General features: G+C 39.2%; 1 protein-coding gene across 2 annotated transcripts; it reads left to right on the top strand.

The window, feature by feature from the left end:
- The first annotated feature begins 1,473 nt into the window (after nt 1-1,473).
- Nucleotides 1,474-17,719, top strand: GLT8D2 (glycosyltransferase 8 domain containing 2). Of its 2 annotated transcripts, XM_026868352.1 has the most exons (10): nt 1,474-1,773; nt 3,694-3,738; nt 5,166-5,261; nt 6,466-6,634; nt 7,704-7,821; nt 9,808-9,892; nt 13,177-13,289; nt 13,959-14,125; nt 15,759-15,871; nt 16,678-17,719. In XM_026868352.1, exons 2-10 carry the CDS (start codon nt 3,720-3,722, stop codon nt 16,848-16,850), a joined length of 1,053 nt encoding a protein of 350 aa, XP_026724153.1. In that variant the 5' UTR covers nt 1,474-1,773; nt 3,694-3,719; the 3' UTR covers nt 16,851-17,719. The 2 variants fall into 2 exon arrangements, with proteins under 2 accessions (XP_026724153.1, XP_026724154.1); XM_026868353.1 differs by lacking the exon at nt 3,694-3,738.
- The last annotated feature ends 351 nt before the right edge of the window (nt 17,720-18,070 follow it).

The following is an 18,070-nucleotide window of genomic DNA, read 5'->3' as shown; positions in this document are numbered from 1 at the left end:
CCTCTGGCACAGGCCGCTCTCTGCGCCGCTCCCTCCCTTGCCTCGGCGGGAGTCCTGTCAAAAGGGCGCCTGTCGGCGGCGCCCGGCCTGTGGGGCTGCTGCCTGCCGGCCCGGGGCGCTGGGCTCACCGCGGATGCGGGGTGTGCTGCTCAGGGCAGCCAGCTCTGCGCTCAGAGCCTCAGAAACGTGCAGCAGGTTGTGGGGTTTTTTTTTAACTTGCTAAGTGGTAGATGAGGTACGCATCTGAGAAGGGAGTTGCTGTTGAAACACTGAAGGTTGAGATGAACAACCACGGTTTCAGGCCTGCGGTTAACAGCAGATGATCTGAGCAAGCTGCTCTCTTTTTCCTGTGTGAGGGGGGCTGCTAAGTGAGAATATAAACACGTGAGGCTGAGGGAAATCCAGATAAGGTGTTACTGGGTTGCCTGTAATGCAGGGGTTGCTGCCAGGTGCAAGCAGATGGTCCCAACGCTGCAGGGTCATACAGCTGTGTGCTTAGATCTGCTCAGGATTCACATAAGATGGGAGGGAGATGAAAAAAAATGGGTGGATTTTGATGGCCACTAGCTTAATCTGCTTAAAAAAACCCCCACAGTACAGAAAAAGTAATGGTTGTGGCCATCTACATGAAGCACATAACTGTATTTCTAGCTCTTAATTTATTTTTACTTCAAGAAGCTCTGCAAAAGATGGGTTTCTGTACCAAATAGGATACAAGTAATACAGTTCTTGCATATTTGAGACATACAGTTGAAACCCCCCATTTTCAGTTCCTGCAAATGGAGCAACAATCTTAAAACACTTTAAGATTTTTTAAAACCTTGACTGAGTACTCCTCATAAGTTTTGCACAGCCTCCTGTTAAAAACATGAAAAATAGTTTTGAAGATTATTATCCTTATTGCATTCAGTACTCACTAAAGTCTTGTTTTATCATATAGAAGGGAGACCACTAGAAGGAAGGGACAGAATCTGAATAAAAGAAGTGGTGTAGAAATAAAACTGCAAAAGCATTCCAGGAGAGCTTAGGAGGCAGAGTATTAACATGTGCTGGTTACCTTAATCTAAGACCCCTTTGAATCTAAATCAAACCTGTGGATTCAGATTCTCTTAACGAGCCAAAGATTCAGAAATTATTCATGTCAAAATGCATCTTCAGAGTTGAATTTTGCAAGTTTCCCTTAGCTTTTGACTTGCAGGAACTCTGCAAACAGACCTTAGAAAAACTTTGGCTTTCAGTTTGGCATGTTGTTTGGCTCTTGCATGCTAGTTATCTGTTCACATTTACTGTAAATAATGACTAGAAACCTAACCTGCAACTAGACTGTTGAAGTAACTTCTGGAAGGATTTGTTTCCTTTCCCCCACCCTCTTAAGACTTTTTGTCTTATGGGATTTGTTTGCAATCTGCTCGCTGAAGCTCTGAGGCAAGTTTGCCAGATCTGGGGCTGCATCATCGTTCTGCACATCTGGAAGTGGTTTATGGGCTCTCATTCCTCCAGTGCGGCGTCTGGACTCTGTGCTATTCCTCAGCAGCAGAGAAAAGAAAACCAGCACAACTCCAAAGTAAACTCTGAAGAGCTTGAAAAAGGAATTGAATCTTAAAACTGTTACTGTGCCCTGTAAGGCCCTTGTGCAGGGGACTTCAAAAGACGATGATGGTCAAGGAAGCTTTGGCAAGAGTGCTTACAGCTGTGGGCTATCTAGGATCCGAGTAAATAGCTCTACAGCCCTTCAAGAGAGAGGAGTTCTGAATACTGTGCTGCTTTGAAGAGGTAAAAAGACTAATTATGCAGGAAATATCTGAGCAGTAATGTCACTGTTAGCTTTCCCTACTACAGCCCCTCGTTTTGTTACAGGATTTGGCAACTGAATTAGGGACTGCTAGGTTCCAGGAACTAATGGCTACAGTCAGGAAAAATTGAGTAAATATTTGCAGAGGGACAAATATTTTTCTCTTAAAAATCAGGGGGTAATCAATCAGAGTTTCTCAGGCTTAAGAATGCTGTAGTTTTAGAACTCAAACTTGTACAAGAGTCTGTTTGAGTTTGGATTTGAAAGTTTAAAATGTTCACTTTGTGTTGATTTAATGATTTCTGAAGATATCATGAGGCTGTGGCTATCCAACTTTAATCTTGCAGTGATCATCAATATTATTTGTGACTATCATTATGAATCTTAACTAAAAGATAGTAGGCAGCTCTATGGAGCTCAGTGGAAGATAGCTGCTAGCTAAAGTGGGGTTAGAAAGTTACTCCCGAGAGTGTAGGGGATTGTGTTGTCTCTGTTTATCTAAACAAGTAAACTTTTTTAATGGCTGAGAAGACAATACTTATGTGTAATGCACGAGAGAAGGGCTTTCTTAGCAGTGGGTTTTTTTTTGACTGATAAGCTTGATCTTTCTCTCTGTGTAAATTAATGCCACATGAAGAGAGCGGGTTGTTGGAATGTAGATAAGTACTGCAGATGCGTAGGGACTTCCAGAAATACTCCTCTCTTGCTACAATTTAGTCATCTTTTGGGACCTAAATACGTGTGAGTATAAATAGTTTGTAAAGAAAGCATCATCTTAGCTTTTTAAAAAATATTTTTATTGTAAGTTGTTAGTTGAAATAGGGACTAATTTAGGATACTGCCTGAATTTGAGCATTAACCAATGAGAGGTGGTCAGTTTTGTGACTCAGGTTTCAAGAATTCTTGCTGTTCCGTCTGCCTTGTCAAGGAGTTGGAATGAACATTTTTATGTGTGCATACAAACTGTCATATATCCTTATCTATGCTTTAATGTATCCGTGTCTTTATGTATGGGAATGGGAAAAAATTGTTTCTGTCCTATATACAGCTACCATAGCAAAAAGTTAAGATTACTTAGTTGCATTTTCCCCTCCCCTGCTGCTGTTTTCCCCTCCCCTAACTCCTGCTGCTGTTTTTTGCTATTGGGTTCTAGAGGTTTTTTTCCCCATAAAACCGTATTTTTGGGTCCAGAATTCATCTGAACCCTTGTATTTCCCATAATCCTGTATTTTAGGGATTATGTTCTGTCCTCTCAAGCATAAAGTTATGGCCACTCTTGGGCCTGGTTTACAAGTACAGTTTTAGGGAAGTCTACCTCATTTTCTTCAGCATCACAAATAATGTGCTTAAATACAAGCTACGTTGCACAAAACTTCCCCCTTACTGTTAGTGAAAGGATACTGCTGTTAGAAGGTATTTTCACGATTGCTCTGAAATTTTCTGAGAGTTTGAAAGATGCTGCTCCAGTATAAGATTCCCATATGTTTGGGAACATACTCCAGCAAGAGGTTAGTATTTGTGATTGTTATTATGGTTTAGGTAAGATCAGAGATAAATGTAAATGTATTTACAAATTGCATCTTGTGGGTGTTTTAATATTTCTTTGCACATTACTTTAAAATGTGTTAAAAAATTCTTAGTTATTACTGAGGTAGATGATTGGATGGAATTTATTAAAATGCTGTTTTCAACCTATTAGTAGCTTGAATTAAAATATGTAATAGTTCTAGCCCAGCATAGTAGTTATTTGTTCCATAGAGTTCAGTTTTACCAGGTCAACAGTAAAATTTGATGATGCAAAATCTTGTCCCTGAAATAAATAAATAGTATTCACTGCTGTTGTTAATGATTTTTCTCTCTCTTTTCGTAATTTTTAAAAATTTCTTTTTATTTTATCACAGATCACAGTTCTCATCCAACAGGACACATGGCTCTTTTAAAGAAAAGTAAGAGAGATTAAAAACATTTGAAATATATATTTTGAAAAGAGGACAGAAGTGTCAAATGCAATTTCTCATGCAGCAATTTTCACAGTTGCATGCAAACTTGTAGTTTTGCTAAATTATGCTTAACTTTTAAGTATACAAATAAGCCTTTTCCTGTTAACTATGTTAGATAAGTATGGCCATAAATTCCATTGATTTAAAATTACACACTGCTTTACTTCATGAGACTAGGGGGTCTGGAATTTTCAGCTGAGTTCAGGTAGCTGTTGGTTTCATGTGGGTTGTGCCTAGAGCACTGAACCTGGCTTTTTTAAAGAACTCTGCTTATTAATGCTGTTCATACTCACAGCTGAGGTGTGGCCCCAAGAAATTTGGGGTTCTCATCAGCTGTCAGGGTCAGTGACTGAAAATTGACTGGTGCGTGCCTTCAGTTGTGCATGAAAAATTTCTCTGAAGTCAGTGGGTTTTTTCCCTCAGCTGATTTAAATTAGCATGGGTTTGGTGATTTATGTTTACCAATTTCAATTTATTCTCATGCCCAGTTCTGACCAGTTGGCCCTTTTGATTGAAATAGTTCAAAACTTTGTTCCCTTTGCTCTTTTGTACACCTTAAATACCTTTTATGGTGGTGCAAAAGTAACAAAAGTAGTCCAATACAAAGAACTCCTATTGTCAAAGTCACTGTCGATGATGGCAATGTATTCCTTCCCTGTTACACTCAGTGAACTGTCCTGGTACCTGCTCATGGGTGGTTCATGTTGAATAACGTACACTTGTACAAGACAGTCTGGTAGGAACTGCAAATCAAAATATACAGTAAGGTCTTTGCTGTTGCATGCTTTGTTTTGATTTTACTAATCAAAGTAACTGTGCCAAAATGTTCATGTATTTTCAAATGTTTCAGAACATTTCTGGTTTCAGTAGCATGCTGGGTTTTTCTAGGTTTTTTTTGTGAGTTTTGATCAAATACGCCTTGAGGATCTGAACATTGAAATTGAAAAAATTCCTCCTGTGTTTAAAGTTTTATTAGGGGAGCGTGAGAGAAGGAGAAGGCTAGGTAAAAATAAACTCACGAAGTCCTGTGATAATAAACAGATAACAAACTAACCAAGAAGAGAAATGGTAAAATTCAAAAACATGAATTTCCTAGTATGAATAACCCATATATATAGGGAGCGTAATGATTTACTGAGCAAATTGTCCAGGAAAATTGGGTAGCTGGAAGTGATTGTAATGGGGGAGAGATACTGTTATGTTTTTAACATAAAATTTTTATCTTGATCAAATAACAGGAGAAAGGAGAATTTGATAAACACAGAAAATACAGGTTATGATATGTACTGGTTTCAAATCAGATTAAAAATTCCAATGGTACTGAGGAATGAGTTATTGTACTGATTGTTAACAAATTCTCCCTTTTGTTTCAGTTAACCAGATATTACTGTTACTTCTTGTCTTAACTGTGTGTGCCATTTTGTATAACAAAGTTCACCAAGTGCCATCTGCATTAAAGAATGAAACAGGTAAATGACTTGTACTTCTGTTTCATTTACGTTCTTGTTTTTGTTGTCCTTCTCTCTTAATTTGAACAGTGCTTTTTGTCTTACTGAATCCTGTTTGCCCTGCAGTGGATGAGCTACTCGTGCTGTTGCATATGGTCTGGGATGTGGAATTTTTTGCTTCTGAGTTGCTTGAATAAAATAGTTGGAAATTGATATAATGACTAAGAATTGGCATTCTGATTCAGATTTTTATCCAGATGTCACTGATGTAGATGGAAGCTGGAGTATATGCTTATTTGTGCTGAACAGTATTGAAGTTGTCAAATTATAATAAACTTTGATCACGACTTGCCCCTTTAGGAATATTCTTGGCCTACATATTCATTTCAGATAGACCATCAAATCTTGACGTAATCTACAGCAGAAGTTTTTGCTGGAATTTTTATAGTGACAGAAACCCTCTAGGGTTGATATTGTTGGACTGGTACTGAATATTTATAGTAAAAGCTTATTCATTGTTCCCAAGATAAACAAATTCTGTCTTGGTATAAACAACTTTTTTTCTGTGTATTTTTGTTGGGGCTGTTACGGGTTTAATGGTTATGTTTTAATCAGTGTAAATATATCTGTACAAGTTTGTAAGTTAATCAGTGCTAGGGATAAAAATCTTCCTTAGCAGTAATGTGAACTGATGCGGTATTGTTTAGATTTTTTTCCTTTTATCATTAGCAACTTCCTGCTGGTACAAATTTTTGCAGTATACCTTTCTAGTCTGCTTCCCAAAGAAATAAAGCTCATGCCGTTGCACCATCTCTTTGACTTACCTCTTTCCTTTGATAATTTTGGAACCTATTGTTCAATTTGTACTAAATATAACTGAGAAGGAAAAGTCTCAAAGGTATTCAAACGTCTTCAGGTTTCACGTGAATAAGCAGCTACATGGAAGACAAGCTGAACTGTGCTGAGTTGAAGAGCCAAAACTCTGTTGTGTATTCTGTTTGGAAGCATCTAACAGTCCAGTCAATCTGCATGTAGTTCTGGAGTAGCGACAGCTCATGCTGTGTGCCTTGCCAGATGCGGATGTGTATAGGATGTGGTAAGGAAATGGGGTGACTGTGATTTGATTCCACTGCTTATGGAACTATATACTCGCTCCTATGACCCAAATCTGATATAAAAAAGATTCTTAATTTTCTATTATAATACATAGTTTTGTTCCTTGTAGTTGATTTGGAGAGTCCTGAGGAAATGGAAGAAGAAATCCCAGTTGTAATCTGCGCTGCTGCGGGCAGAATGGGTGCAGCTATAGCAGCAATCAGTAGCATCCACAGCAACACAGAGGCTAATGTTTTGTTCTACATAGTTGGGCTGAAGACTACCATCCCACATATTCGGTACATAACAGGCTTATTTTGTTTCGTGCTGTAGTTAGGATCAGGTTGTTCCCCTTAGCATGGGCATAAACTTTGGAGGACTTTCCAGGGAAATGTTTCTCCCTTTTATTTAAGTAGTGCTATTGGTAGCAATCCCCAGGGTTCTCTACGTGTAGGAAGAAGGATCACTTTGCTCTACATAAGGCACTGACTGGTACAAAGGGGTGTGAAATAGCCAGACCATGCCCGTACCTGTGCCTCTCTGCCTTATTGTAGATGGGCTGCACAAGAGTCTGTCACAATCTCACTTTGTGGCACTGCACTTGCCTCTCATCTGGCACTGCGTCTTAAACTTCAGAGTAGAAAAACTTGCTGTTTAAAGCTAGAGGGTGTATTAGAGGTTATAAATAGAGGCCCAAAGCAGCTTGTAATGAAAGCAAGTTTGGGTATTAAAACTTGCAAACATTGTCTAAAAGAGGAGGAAGTTGTGAATCAAAATTAAAGCATTATTTCTTAGCAGTTCTCATCTCTGGCTACTGCACTTCTGTATCCTGTGTGCCTGCAATTTTGTTAAAGTGAAAAGATGTAATGTGTGGAGTTCCACAGGGAGTTTTTCCCATCCAGTTCATCAGTAACCTAGATAAGATTGGAGAATGTTCTTTTTGAATCTGCAATTGCCATGAAGCTGGAAAAGAGACAGCAGCTATAATGAGGACAGGAGCTGAAAACAAACTAACCATGATGAATTGGAAAAATGAACTGTAAAATGTGATGAAATTCAGTAGAGGTAATGACAAGGTAATGTAGGTGGGAATAGCTGGTTGTATTGGCTCAGGGTGAAGAAGGAGTTTGGTAGCACCCGTTTGGAAAACTATGGAATTATGACTAACTGATCACACTGATTCACTGCTTTGGGTTCTTTTTTAAGAACAGGTTAAACAAATGTCTGTGTGCGATAGCTATAGACATAGTGATTCTGTCTTGAGATAGAAGAGTTTGAGTGAGCTTTCAAGGTCTCTTATTCTCCTATGAGTCTGTGAATGTAATACTGGAAGTACTTACCACACACTCAGTATTTCTTTTATCACAGAAAATGGATTGAAAATTCTAAACTGAAAGAAATAAAATTTAAGGTTGTGGAATTCAACCCTATGGTACTGAAAGGAAAAATCAGACAAGATGCATCACGTCCTGAGCTACTGCAGCCTGTGAGTAAATGAACATCATGTAACAAATTTTCTGGATTTTTAACGCTTATTACAGACTTTAAAATATTCTAGACCTCTGTTCCATTACACAATGAGGGCGTAAGCCGGAGAAGCCACATCAGGTCCAAATGCTATGCCCTCAGGAAGGAAAAGTTTCCTATGGCAAGCTCCTTGCAACTTTTCTGTCTTGCTGGGACCTCATTATCTGGTGGCATAATCTCGGTAATTTGTATGTGTCATATCTTTAAGAATATATTCATAGTTTATTAGAGGAAAGATCTGACAGTGGGTTTTTTGTGCCTCCATGATGCAGAGTTGGCTGCATTCTGCTCATGTCCAGGGTTAATTCAGAGGCTAATGAGTAATGTAACTATTACTGACTGTCAGAAAAGGCAAATCAGATGTTAGAAATTATTAGGAAAGGAGTAAGGATCAAAACAGAGAATGTCATTATGTCACAATACAAATCCATAGTTTGCCCTCATCCTACATGCTACATGCAATCTTCATCCCTTTATCTGAAAAAGATGTAGCACCACCTGAAAATGTTTCGGTTTGTTCAGAATGTTTATGCTTGCTGTCCTTTTCTGAGCCTTTGACATTTCTAATTCATGCAAGGAATCAGTGGGTTAAAACTGTTCAGCCTGGAAATGTGGCTTCTAGCGTGACAATAGCCTACGGAACTGAGTGGCATGAAGGACTGGATGGGGGATGGTTGCTCAGTCTCTCTTCAAATGCAAGAACTAATGGACATCAGATTAAATTAGTAGGGGTCACAGAACAAACAAGAAACATTGCACGTTTTTCATGTGATGAGTACTAAATCTCTAGAATTCCTTGCTGAAGGGTCTTGTGAATTTAAAAGTTTACAGGGATTCAGTGAGGACTGAAGTTTATATTTAGACAGATCACATCTGGCTCAGGAAATCCGTTGAGATGAAAATAGCTGAAAGCTAGGAGAATACTTGGAGCAGCTTTTCTGTATGCTTGCTCTATTCTTATTTTTCACTGAGCATCTGCTTAGAACACTCTGAAAGCAGGTGCTGGGTAAAATGGTCTGAATTGGTATGGCTGGTCTTACGTTCTCAGTCTCCTTTCCCTCTGCTGTGTTCTTTGTTGCTATTGTAGAAGTTGTTACCCTGGTTCTCTGTCACCAGTCAAATCATTCCTATAGAGTGGAATGATGACACTGTTAAATTTGAAGTCTTTTGTATGATGTGCACTGTAAAAATGCATTAGGAAGAGCATTGCCAGCAGGTCCAGGAATGTCATCCTTCCTCTTTACTCCACACTGGTGAGGCTGCATCTGGAGTACTGTGTTTTCTGAGCTCCCCAGTTACAAGAAGGATATGGACTTACTGGGCTAAGTCCAACACAGGGCTGCAAAGATGATTGAGGGACTGGAGCATCTTATATATGAGGAGAGGCTGAGAGAGCTGGGGCTGTTCAGCCTGGAGAAGGATCAGGAGGATCTTATCAGTGTCCATAAATACCTGAGAGGAGGGACAAGAGGCAATGGGCACAAATTAAAATACATGAAATTTCCTCTGGGCACAAGAAAAAAATTTTTGTTGTTTTTTATGGTGAGGGTGGTCAAACAGTTGCCCAGGTTGTTGAGTTTCCCTCTGTGGAGATACTCAAAACCCCACTGGGCATTGGCCCCAGCAGCCTGCTTGGGTGGAGCCTGCTTGAGAAGAGGGTTTGGACAAGATGATCTCAAAAGGCCCCTTCCAACCTAAATGATTCTGTGATTATGTGAAGAAGCAACTGTTTAGGGTTGCTTGATTAGGGCCATAGTAAATAAAATAGGGATAAATAATAATATAATGGATTAAAGATACTAGTAGATGGGGGGGGGGGCGGGGGGAGGAAGCTAGTGCTCAGTGAAGAGAGAAATTAAAACTAATTGTAGTAGAGACAGAAGCATGAGACTTCTACATTAAACAGCTTCACCATATAGTCTTTACCTTTTTTTCTGTTTAATAGCTGAACTTCGTTCGATTTTATCTTCCTTTGCTTATCCAGAAACATGAGAAGGTAATATATTTGGATGATGATATCATTGTTCAAGGTAAGGTGTCATCTGAAAAGCAGTTTTCAGCAGAATTAAAATCAGTTATTGCAGCTTTTACAGTCGTTTGGAAATATGACATGTAATGGAAACTGAGGCAACTGCTAGGAGTGTTGCACTTCAGAAAACTACAAATAATCTGTTTGTTTATTTAAGGGAAATTCTGAAGAAGAACTCTCAATGTATCTTTTGAATAGTTGATTTTGATCAAAATTGTATATATGAGTTTCCTTTTAATTGAATCTGGTCAGTTGCTGAAAGATATAATGGATTTCACTTAGATGCTGCAATATTTATTGTGAAGTATGTGACATGCATTTCCTGCTAGAGTTTGAATTCCCACAAATGCTACCAGTTCCTTATCCAGAATTGCTGTTCTTGAGAGCAAGAGGAATTTACTCAAATAAGAGGGTTAAAAGTGCAAACACTCAAAATATGATTTTGAGCATCTTCAGCTCAGAAGCCATGGCAATTTGTGAATCGTGATCAAAGATTTCAGAATTTCTAGACAAATAGGAGCAGTGAGAAGACATTAAAATCCTGAAAAATCTTTCATACAAAGAAATCTAATTAGACAATTATTTTTTAAAGATTAGTTGATGAGTGTGTTTTTCTCTTCTGATTCCCAGTATGTATATATATTTTTTTCCCTCTGTAGAGTTGTTGTCCTCCCTTGTTTATCATATTGTTTTCTTGTTATTTTGTAACTTTTAAAATCAGAATGTTGTGGTTTAATCCTGGTAGGCAGCTAAGCACCACACAGCTGCTCACTCACTTCCTCCCATCCCCACCCCCAGGGGGATGGAAGAATAGGAAAGGAAGAATAAAAGCAAGAAAACTTGAGGGTCAGGATAAACAAACATAATCGTTTAGTAAGTGAAGGATAAGTGGAAGAAAAGAGAAGAAAACAAAACAAAACAAGTGATGTACTCATTCATCACTCATCACTTCCAGTGGGTAGACTGATGCCCAGCCAGTTTCCCAGCAAGAGTTGGCTAACACATCCTCCCAGACACCCCTTCTTCCCCTTTTATAGCCGAGAATGACATTATCTCTTTGGTCAGTTGAGCCATCTGACCAGTTGTGTCCCCTCCCGGCCTTTTGTGCATCCCCTAATCTATTCCCTGGGGGGCAGAGTGAGAAACAGAGAAGGCCTTGATGCTGTGCAACCACTGTTCAGCAAAAGCTAGATCATTAGTGTGCTATCAGTACTGTTTTGATCAAAAATCTAAACCCCAGCACCATGAAGAAAATTAGCTCTATTCTAGCCAGGCCCAGTACACAGGGACAACAAAACCATTTTACCTATCCTTGTTCAACGTTAAAGGGATGTTCTAGTGAAAATTTCCTCTGGAGAAGACTGAGTATAACTATAATTTTGGCCTAAATTAATCTTTTCTGTAAGAACATTGAGATCAGTGAATTTACATATGACAAAGGTTTAATTTTATTCTCTACTGCTTCTCCATACCTTTTTATAGTTTTGTCTCTTTAGTGGCAGATTTCAGAATATCTGCACTTAAAGGGGCTGCCATTAGATTAAATAAATAGGATAAATCTGGAATGTAAAATCTAAAATATGATTAATCTCGTCTGCCTGTTACATTTAATTTGCAATAGACTTTGTATCACAGTTCTTCAATGTGTTTCCAGTGGTTATCTCTGCTTTTTGGTTTTGTTCTGTCAGCAATAGGAAACAGCAATATTTAACGCTTTGAAACGTTCTTAGAGTCTTCATTTACATGAGCTTCAGTTTCATGAGCACTTTAAGCTGAGCCCACTTCTTCCTCTGCATCCCTCCTTGCACCTGCACAGGCGTTCACCAGAAATGTGATTACTTTCAGCCTGCATTAGTCCCCTGGTAGGCATCAAGGCAGTGTGGCCAGGAGAAGAGGGGAGTTAGGGCTTTCTCTGACATTGGGGTGTCAGTTTGTGTCAGCTGATAGCGTTTCTGGAGCTGCGGGGTAGAGGTGCTGTTTCACATTACAGCTCATGGTAGGCTGCTGCTGACGGAAGTGGCCTCTCCTGTCCCCCAGCAGCTCCTGTGACTTGTGTCACAGTTACACTCGTGCAGCTGCAGAATAAGCTGATTCAGCTGGTTGACCTGGCAGAACACTAGCAGTACAAAAAAAAACCCCAAAACCGAAACTTTTTTGCTGTGAGGTGAGACTATTCTTTGCCGGGTGTCTCTGCAGTGGGAGTGAGACTTCTGGCAGGGTAAGGAGTTGGGGGTTTTTGAGGCTTAACTTTGGGATCACTTGTTTGGTGGTCATTGCTTTCTGCAAAGCAGTGAGAATGAAACATACTGAACTCAGGGTGTCAGCCAGAATTGTTTGGTTTTTTGTTTTTTATCTTTTTCTGCTTTCCTCTTGAAAAAGCAGAAGCTATTTAGAATCAGGTGAAAATATTTAGCAAGGCATGTTGATCTTCACCAATTGAATGTAATTAAAATTCTATTCCTTGGTGGGACATGAGTCCTAAAACAAGTTTTCCAACCAGCCGATGAGTTCAGACAAATAAATTTTCTTATTTCAGAAATAGTACTTGCAGTGTCTGCAGTGTGGGGAATGGTTTTGGTTACTAGTCTTTTAATGAGCTCACCTCAGGCTGCTGGGCCATATGTGGCCTTCCAAGAGAATTCATCTTACCTGTGACAGACTCATGCCCAGCAGCGAAGCTGGTAGCTGTAGGGCATTTGGGTGCAGACTCACTCGGTTGCTGTGGCAGCACCGCCACCTGCCCTGAACCTGTTCCGGCACATCTGGATACCTGCTAGTCAGGTGATGGGTGAGATGCCAGGCATTACATTATTTCCCTCCACCAGCAAGGAGTTGGGTGGTCTGTGAGGCCAGCAGGGTTGGTCAAGTGTGACAGACACATTTCAGCTGGTCAGTGCTGGGAATCCAGGTATCTTACTAAGAGGTATAAACATAACCAGGAAAACCTGATGTGTGCAAGAGATTGAAGTGGCACTTCTGTGGGACTTGAAGACGATCAGAAAAATTGCCTTTGCCCTCCCTCTCCAAAGGCAAGCTCCAAGAATGTAGAACTTTGTAACCAGGCTGAATACTGATGACAGTATCTAAAGATAGACCTTAGACATCCAGGTACAGGACTCAAGTATGAAAATTGTCCCATATGACAAAATTCAGTCTTCATTAATCTGTGCTGTCCCCTCAAATCAGTATGTTTGTAGCTAACATGTATGAGAACAGAAGTTATTCTATCAACTCTGTAGCAGTGCAGTAGGTTTCTTCTTATGCTTTTGACCTTCCTGTGATCAGGTGACATCCAGGAACTCTATGACACCAAGTTAGCTCCTGGACATGCTGCAGCTTTTTCAGATGACTGTGATCTGCCTTCTACACATGAAATGGTTAGAAGTGTAGGGATGCAGGTAAGATGCCATTTTGGAATTCTAATAATGAATGTATTTACCCACAAATGTAAGACGATTTTATACATTTTCCCCTAAGTGAGTTATGCTTTTTTTTTTTTTTTTTTTGATAGCTTTGTAAGTTTTACAGGTAATTAAGAACTCCTTTTTGTAGTAACTGTAATGCTTTGCAGAGTTCCTTCCTGTGATAATTTAAATCTCCATTGTTCTTTGGATTCTGCTAAATTATGTTTGATGTTTTGCCATCAGTAGATCATGAGCATTTATGGAACATCTAATGAAGACAGAATATATATTTGTAGTCATCAAATTGCATATGGAATTTAGAAAAACAAGTTTAAATGCTAATTCCTGAGCTGAGTTCCCCAGAATTGTCAGTGAGTCCCTCTAGCATTAGTGCTGTACGAGTGATGCTACATCATTTAGAGTAAGCTACAGAAAGACAAACATGTGGTGAGGGCAGAGCCTTATCACACTCCCATGAAACAATACTGTGAAAAAAGTAATTTAGTGGCTTGGAAGTATCCTGGCTTTCAGCCTTGTGTAACCATCATCTACAAACTCAGATTTGGGAGCATGTAGTCTCCGTGTCTGTGGTAGAGAGATGCATTTACACTTACCTTTATAGAGAATCATAGGGGATAAACATACTTTTTTTTTATTTCTTAGAACACATACATGGGATTCCTGGACTACAGAAAGCAAGCAGTCAGAGATCTTGGCATCAGCCCCAGCACCTGCTCCTTTAATCCTGGAGTAATTGTTGCTAACATGACTGAATGGAAACATCAACGGATTACAAAGCAGTTGGAAAAGTGGATGCAAAGAAATGTGGAGTATGTGTAGAAATCTAGCTTTGTGCTTTACTTCTAATACTCAGTTTAAAGTTTTATTTTCTGTTTAAAAGCTCTTACAAATTTTTTTAACTCCAAACAGTCTGTCTTTGAGATCTCCTCAAGCAAAGTCACTCATCTTCTAGAATTTCCATCTGCTTAAATATGACCAATTGTGTACCAGGAAACGACCACCTGAAGTTTTTAGTCTTGCGTTTAATTGCAAACCACACTGAATCCTGAGGGACACTAAGAACATGTGGTTCTTGTTCTGGGTGACCAGCATCACTTGGGATCAAGCCACTTAAGATCTTCCCTTCCTGAGGCTGCCTTAAAGAAGGAGGAATGTTTCTTTGCTTGTGTGGGGTGTCTCCTATTATGTCAGCCAAACTGTAACTGGACACCATATTTCTTAAATACCAATAGAAAACACTTACTATAGATGAATGAAATTTGACATGAAAGGTGCCTTTTTGGTATTGACCATGAACAAGTCATGACAGTGAAATAACACTGTTCATTTTTTATGCTAGTTCACTAACATAAAAAATGTTGCAAACTTGTTTATTTTCCTTCTCTGCGGAGGGTTAAGTTTAAATTTAGTAAGGCTACACTGAAACTGAATAGCTTGTGCTATTGGACTATGTCCTTAACTTGTTAATTTCAGAAATGGAGAGACACAAATGATAGGCATGTGAACAAATGAAAAGCCAAATGTCTTTCTCTTGCTCTGCTTATGTAACGTATCCTGACAAGCTATTGCTGTGCTTCCAGAGTTTGAAAAAACTCCATGAATATTACTGCAAATTCGATCTATAATGTTGATTTTATACCTTAATAACACATTCGTGTTCCTTTTTAGCTGGATTTTGAAATGACCGTGAAATAAATTGCTTAGCAGTTGAAACCCATTTTTGAGGGGAGGTTATGATTTTTTTGTTTTGTGGCTTTTAAGTATCCCCTGGTACTTCCCAGGTTTGCTCCTGTGGGGCTGGGTGGGTGGGTGGCACCACGGTGTCCCCCAGTGTGGGGGTGGCGTCGCTCCTGTGCCGACTGGCTGGCCAGGCCTCAAGCACACTGTGGTCAATACTGTGGCTGCTACCTCCTAATGCCTCCTCTTACAGTGATTTGGCTTTGTCTAGCCCTGGATTTATCACAAAATTCATAGGAAATGGATATCCCTTAGATGTTAGTTTATACTAACTAGAATGTCAAAATCTGATTTGAAGTTAATTTATAGGTCTAAAAGCTGGGAGAGGGAGGAAAGGGGAAGAAATAGGGAATGAAACACATGGAAACGTGTATTTTCTGAAGAAACCAGGCTAAATTGTTTGATTCCTTTATGTTAACAGCTTTCCCTCTACTCTAGACTGTCAGCCTTGCAGCAGCATGTAGAAGTAACTGGCATCATGTTGGGTCTGACTCCCATTTTGCTTTGTAGCAACAACTTATCCAACAGGAATTAGAGATGCAAATACAAGCAATTAACATCATTAGGAAGGAGTATGCTGAAAATTGGTCTGTTCAGAATGATTTTGAAATTTGCCAGAATACTTCTTTTTAACTTTCTGTCTTTTGTACTAAAATTCTTTGATTGAAGTTTTGATAATTTTTTTTTTTCCCCTCCTTTTTGCAGGGAAAACCTCTACAGCAGCACCCTTGGGGGAGGTGTGGCAACCTCACCCATGCTGATTGTATTTCATGGAAAGTATTCCACTATTAATCCTATGTGGCACATAAGGCATCTTGGTAAGTTTAACTTCCCACCATTTGCAGGTGGAACAAAATAAAGTGAGTGATTTGTAAGACTCTGACATAGGACCTTATGCTACTTTACCACAATGCATTCATTACTTTATACCTCAGATCCACAGTATGTAATACTGCCTCCCCCAACACTCTTTAGTCCTGCTTTCTTCAGGGTAGGGTAGAATGTGGGGGCTCTCCAGGGGTGTCACAACACAAATGTCTTAACAGGGCACACAAACAAAATAGTTGCACCCCTGCGAAAACCCCCCCAAAACCCCTAACAGTTATTAAATTTGATTAAAAAAAAATATCAAGGACAAAGTAAGTTACATGTTTGACCTGTATTGTCATAAAATTTGGAAAGAATACATGAAACATTTCAATATCCTGAGAGACTGAAAAACTGAGACACTCTTTTAGTAGGCCCAGTGGAAGATGATGGGATGCCTGGCAGTGTTTGTCTATTCAGCATTCAGGAGGATGTAGTTACCTTTCACCTGGGAATGGTGAATTATCTTGAGAAAGATAATGTCTTAGCTGGTACAGTAAAATGAATTATAATTCTTTTTTAACCCCAGCTATGACAAGATGTTAAAAGTGTTGAGAGGAAACTCACTGATTTTTTGCTGCTGTGTTATGAGGCATGAAGCTGGAAAAAACCTATCATACAACTAGTTGTCTATTGTAAAACCATACTAATTACATTTCTTAAAAAAAAACCCACACCTGAATTTATCTCACTCTATAGTGTCTTCCATTATTAAAAACTGGATTTAAATTTTTTTTTTTATTATCTACCCATGCAGGTTGGAGTCCTGACAGCCGTTACTCTGAGCATTTTCTTCAAGAAGCTAAACTACTTCATTGGAATGGGAGATACAAGCCTTGGGACTATCCCAGTGTTCACACTGATCTCTGGGAAAACTGGTTTATTCCTGACCCTTCAGGGAAGTTCAAATTAACTCGTCCTGATAGCTGATAATGAAACCACTTAAGTGCATCCATATGCTATGTTTTGCAGTATGTGATAGTTTGAGATGCAACATGTTGTATAATTAATTGATTTTAGAAAACTAAGTATTTGTTAAATATATGAATAAATGACCACCAATTTTGTGTGCTTATGGCTGGAGAGGGAGGCTGGAGTGAGTTACACAGTTCAGATTATCTGGACTTTCACGTAAAGTGAGGAAACAAGTTTACTTGATGACGAAGTATTTTCATTAAATGTTTACAGAGCTTTGTGACTCCCTTCTGCAGTGTTTGTGTGTAGTACATCTCTCAGTGTGGGTAGACCCCTGTGAGCAAGATACAAAAGCACATTCTAAGACACTGCAGTACAATTCCTGATTTTATTGTGAAGCAGTGATAGATTTAAGACAGATTAAGAACTTCTGTATTACTGTAATGGAAAGAGCACCAGTTCTGAGGGAGTACACATAGAATGGCAATATTTAGTGAAACGGTCATTGTACACTTAACTGTATTTTATACCTAGATAACCTAGTAGGTGACTGTTACAGAAGAGACCTTTCCCTTCCCATCAAACAGGATAGCTTTACAGTAGTTACCTCCTACTGTGCTACATACTCAGCAGTGCTAATTACATGCTTCTAGTTTTGTTGAAAAATAAAATTGAATTGTAACAAATCCCTGATGCAAGATACTTTGAGCACCTGCAGGAAAACGTCCATGTAAACAGCAATACATGATACAGTACACTTTAAATAACAGACAAGACAAGTCCTATACCTTTTTGACAATATACTGAACAGCTTTATGCTGAAGCTAATAAACACACTCAGAACCCTAATGCACACTTTCTTGATTTAAGATGCTCAGAATTAAGCCACATAATTTGGGAAGAAAACTGTAAACATCATGCCTGCCTCACAACAGGTTGACAGTGTGTGATTTCAGTGACAGCTGTTACAGCAGGGTTATAATCTACACTAACTAGTTACCCTCCATGCCTGACAACTGTCACTGGCTGTGAGGAAAGGATAAAACACACTGGTACAGGAATCTCTGACCAGTGTGGATTGTGGAGATACTGTTCGTATCTATTTTTCAAGTATGTGAAGCACCTACTGTCATAAGATCATCAAAACTTTTAGTGTTTTGATCAACTTATTGCTTTTACTTCATCTCTTCCTCACATGACAACAGAGGGAAAGAAGATGATGGTTAGGCACAAGC

The sequence above is a fragment of the Athene cunicularia genome, assembly GCF_003259725.1.
Source record: "Athene cunicularia isolate RWA chromosome 1 unlocalized genomic scaffold, athCun1 chr1_part2, whole genome shotgun sequence".
In the NCBI taxonomy this organism is placed as follows: Eukaryota; Metazoa; Chordata; class Aves; order Strigiformes; family Strigidae; genus Athene; species Athene cunicularia.
This window is presented reverse-complemented; position numbering and strand designations above follow the sequence as displayed.

What these genes read in the sequence shown, in the direction of transcription:
- GLT8D2 (XM_026868352.1), top strand. An exon ending in TGATGATATCATTGTTCAAG is followed by an intron (nt 9,893 to 13,176) that starts GTAAGGTGTCAT and finishes TCCTGTGATCAG; the next exon opens with GTGACATCCAGGAACTCTAT. An exon ending in TTAGAAGTGTAGGGATGCAG is followed by an intron (nt 13,290 to 13,958) that starts GTAAGATGCCAT and finishes TTTATTTCTTAG; the next exon opens with AACACATACATGGGATTCCT.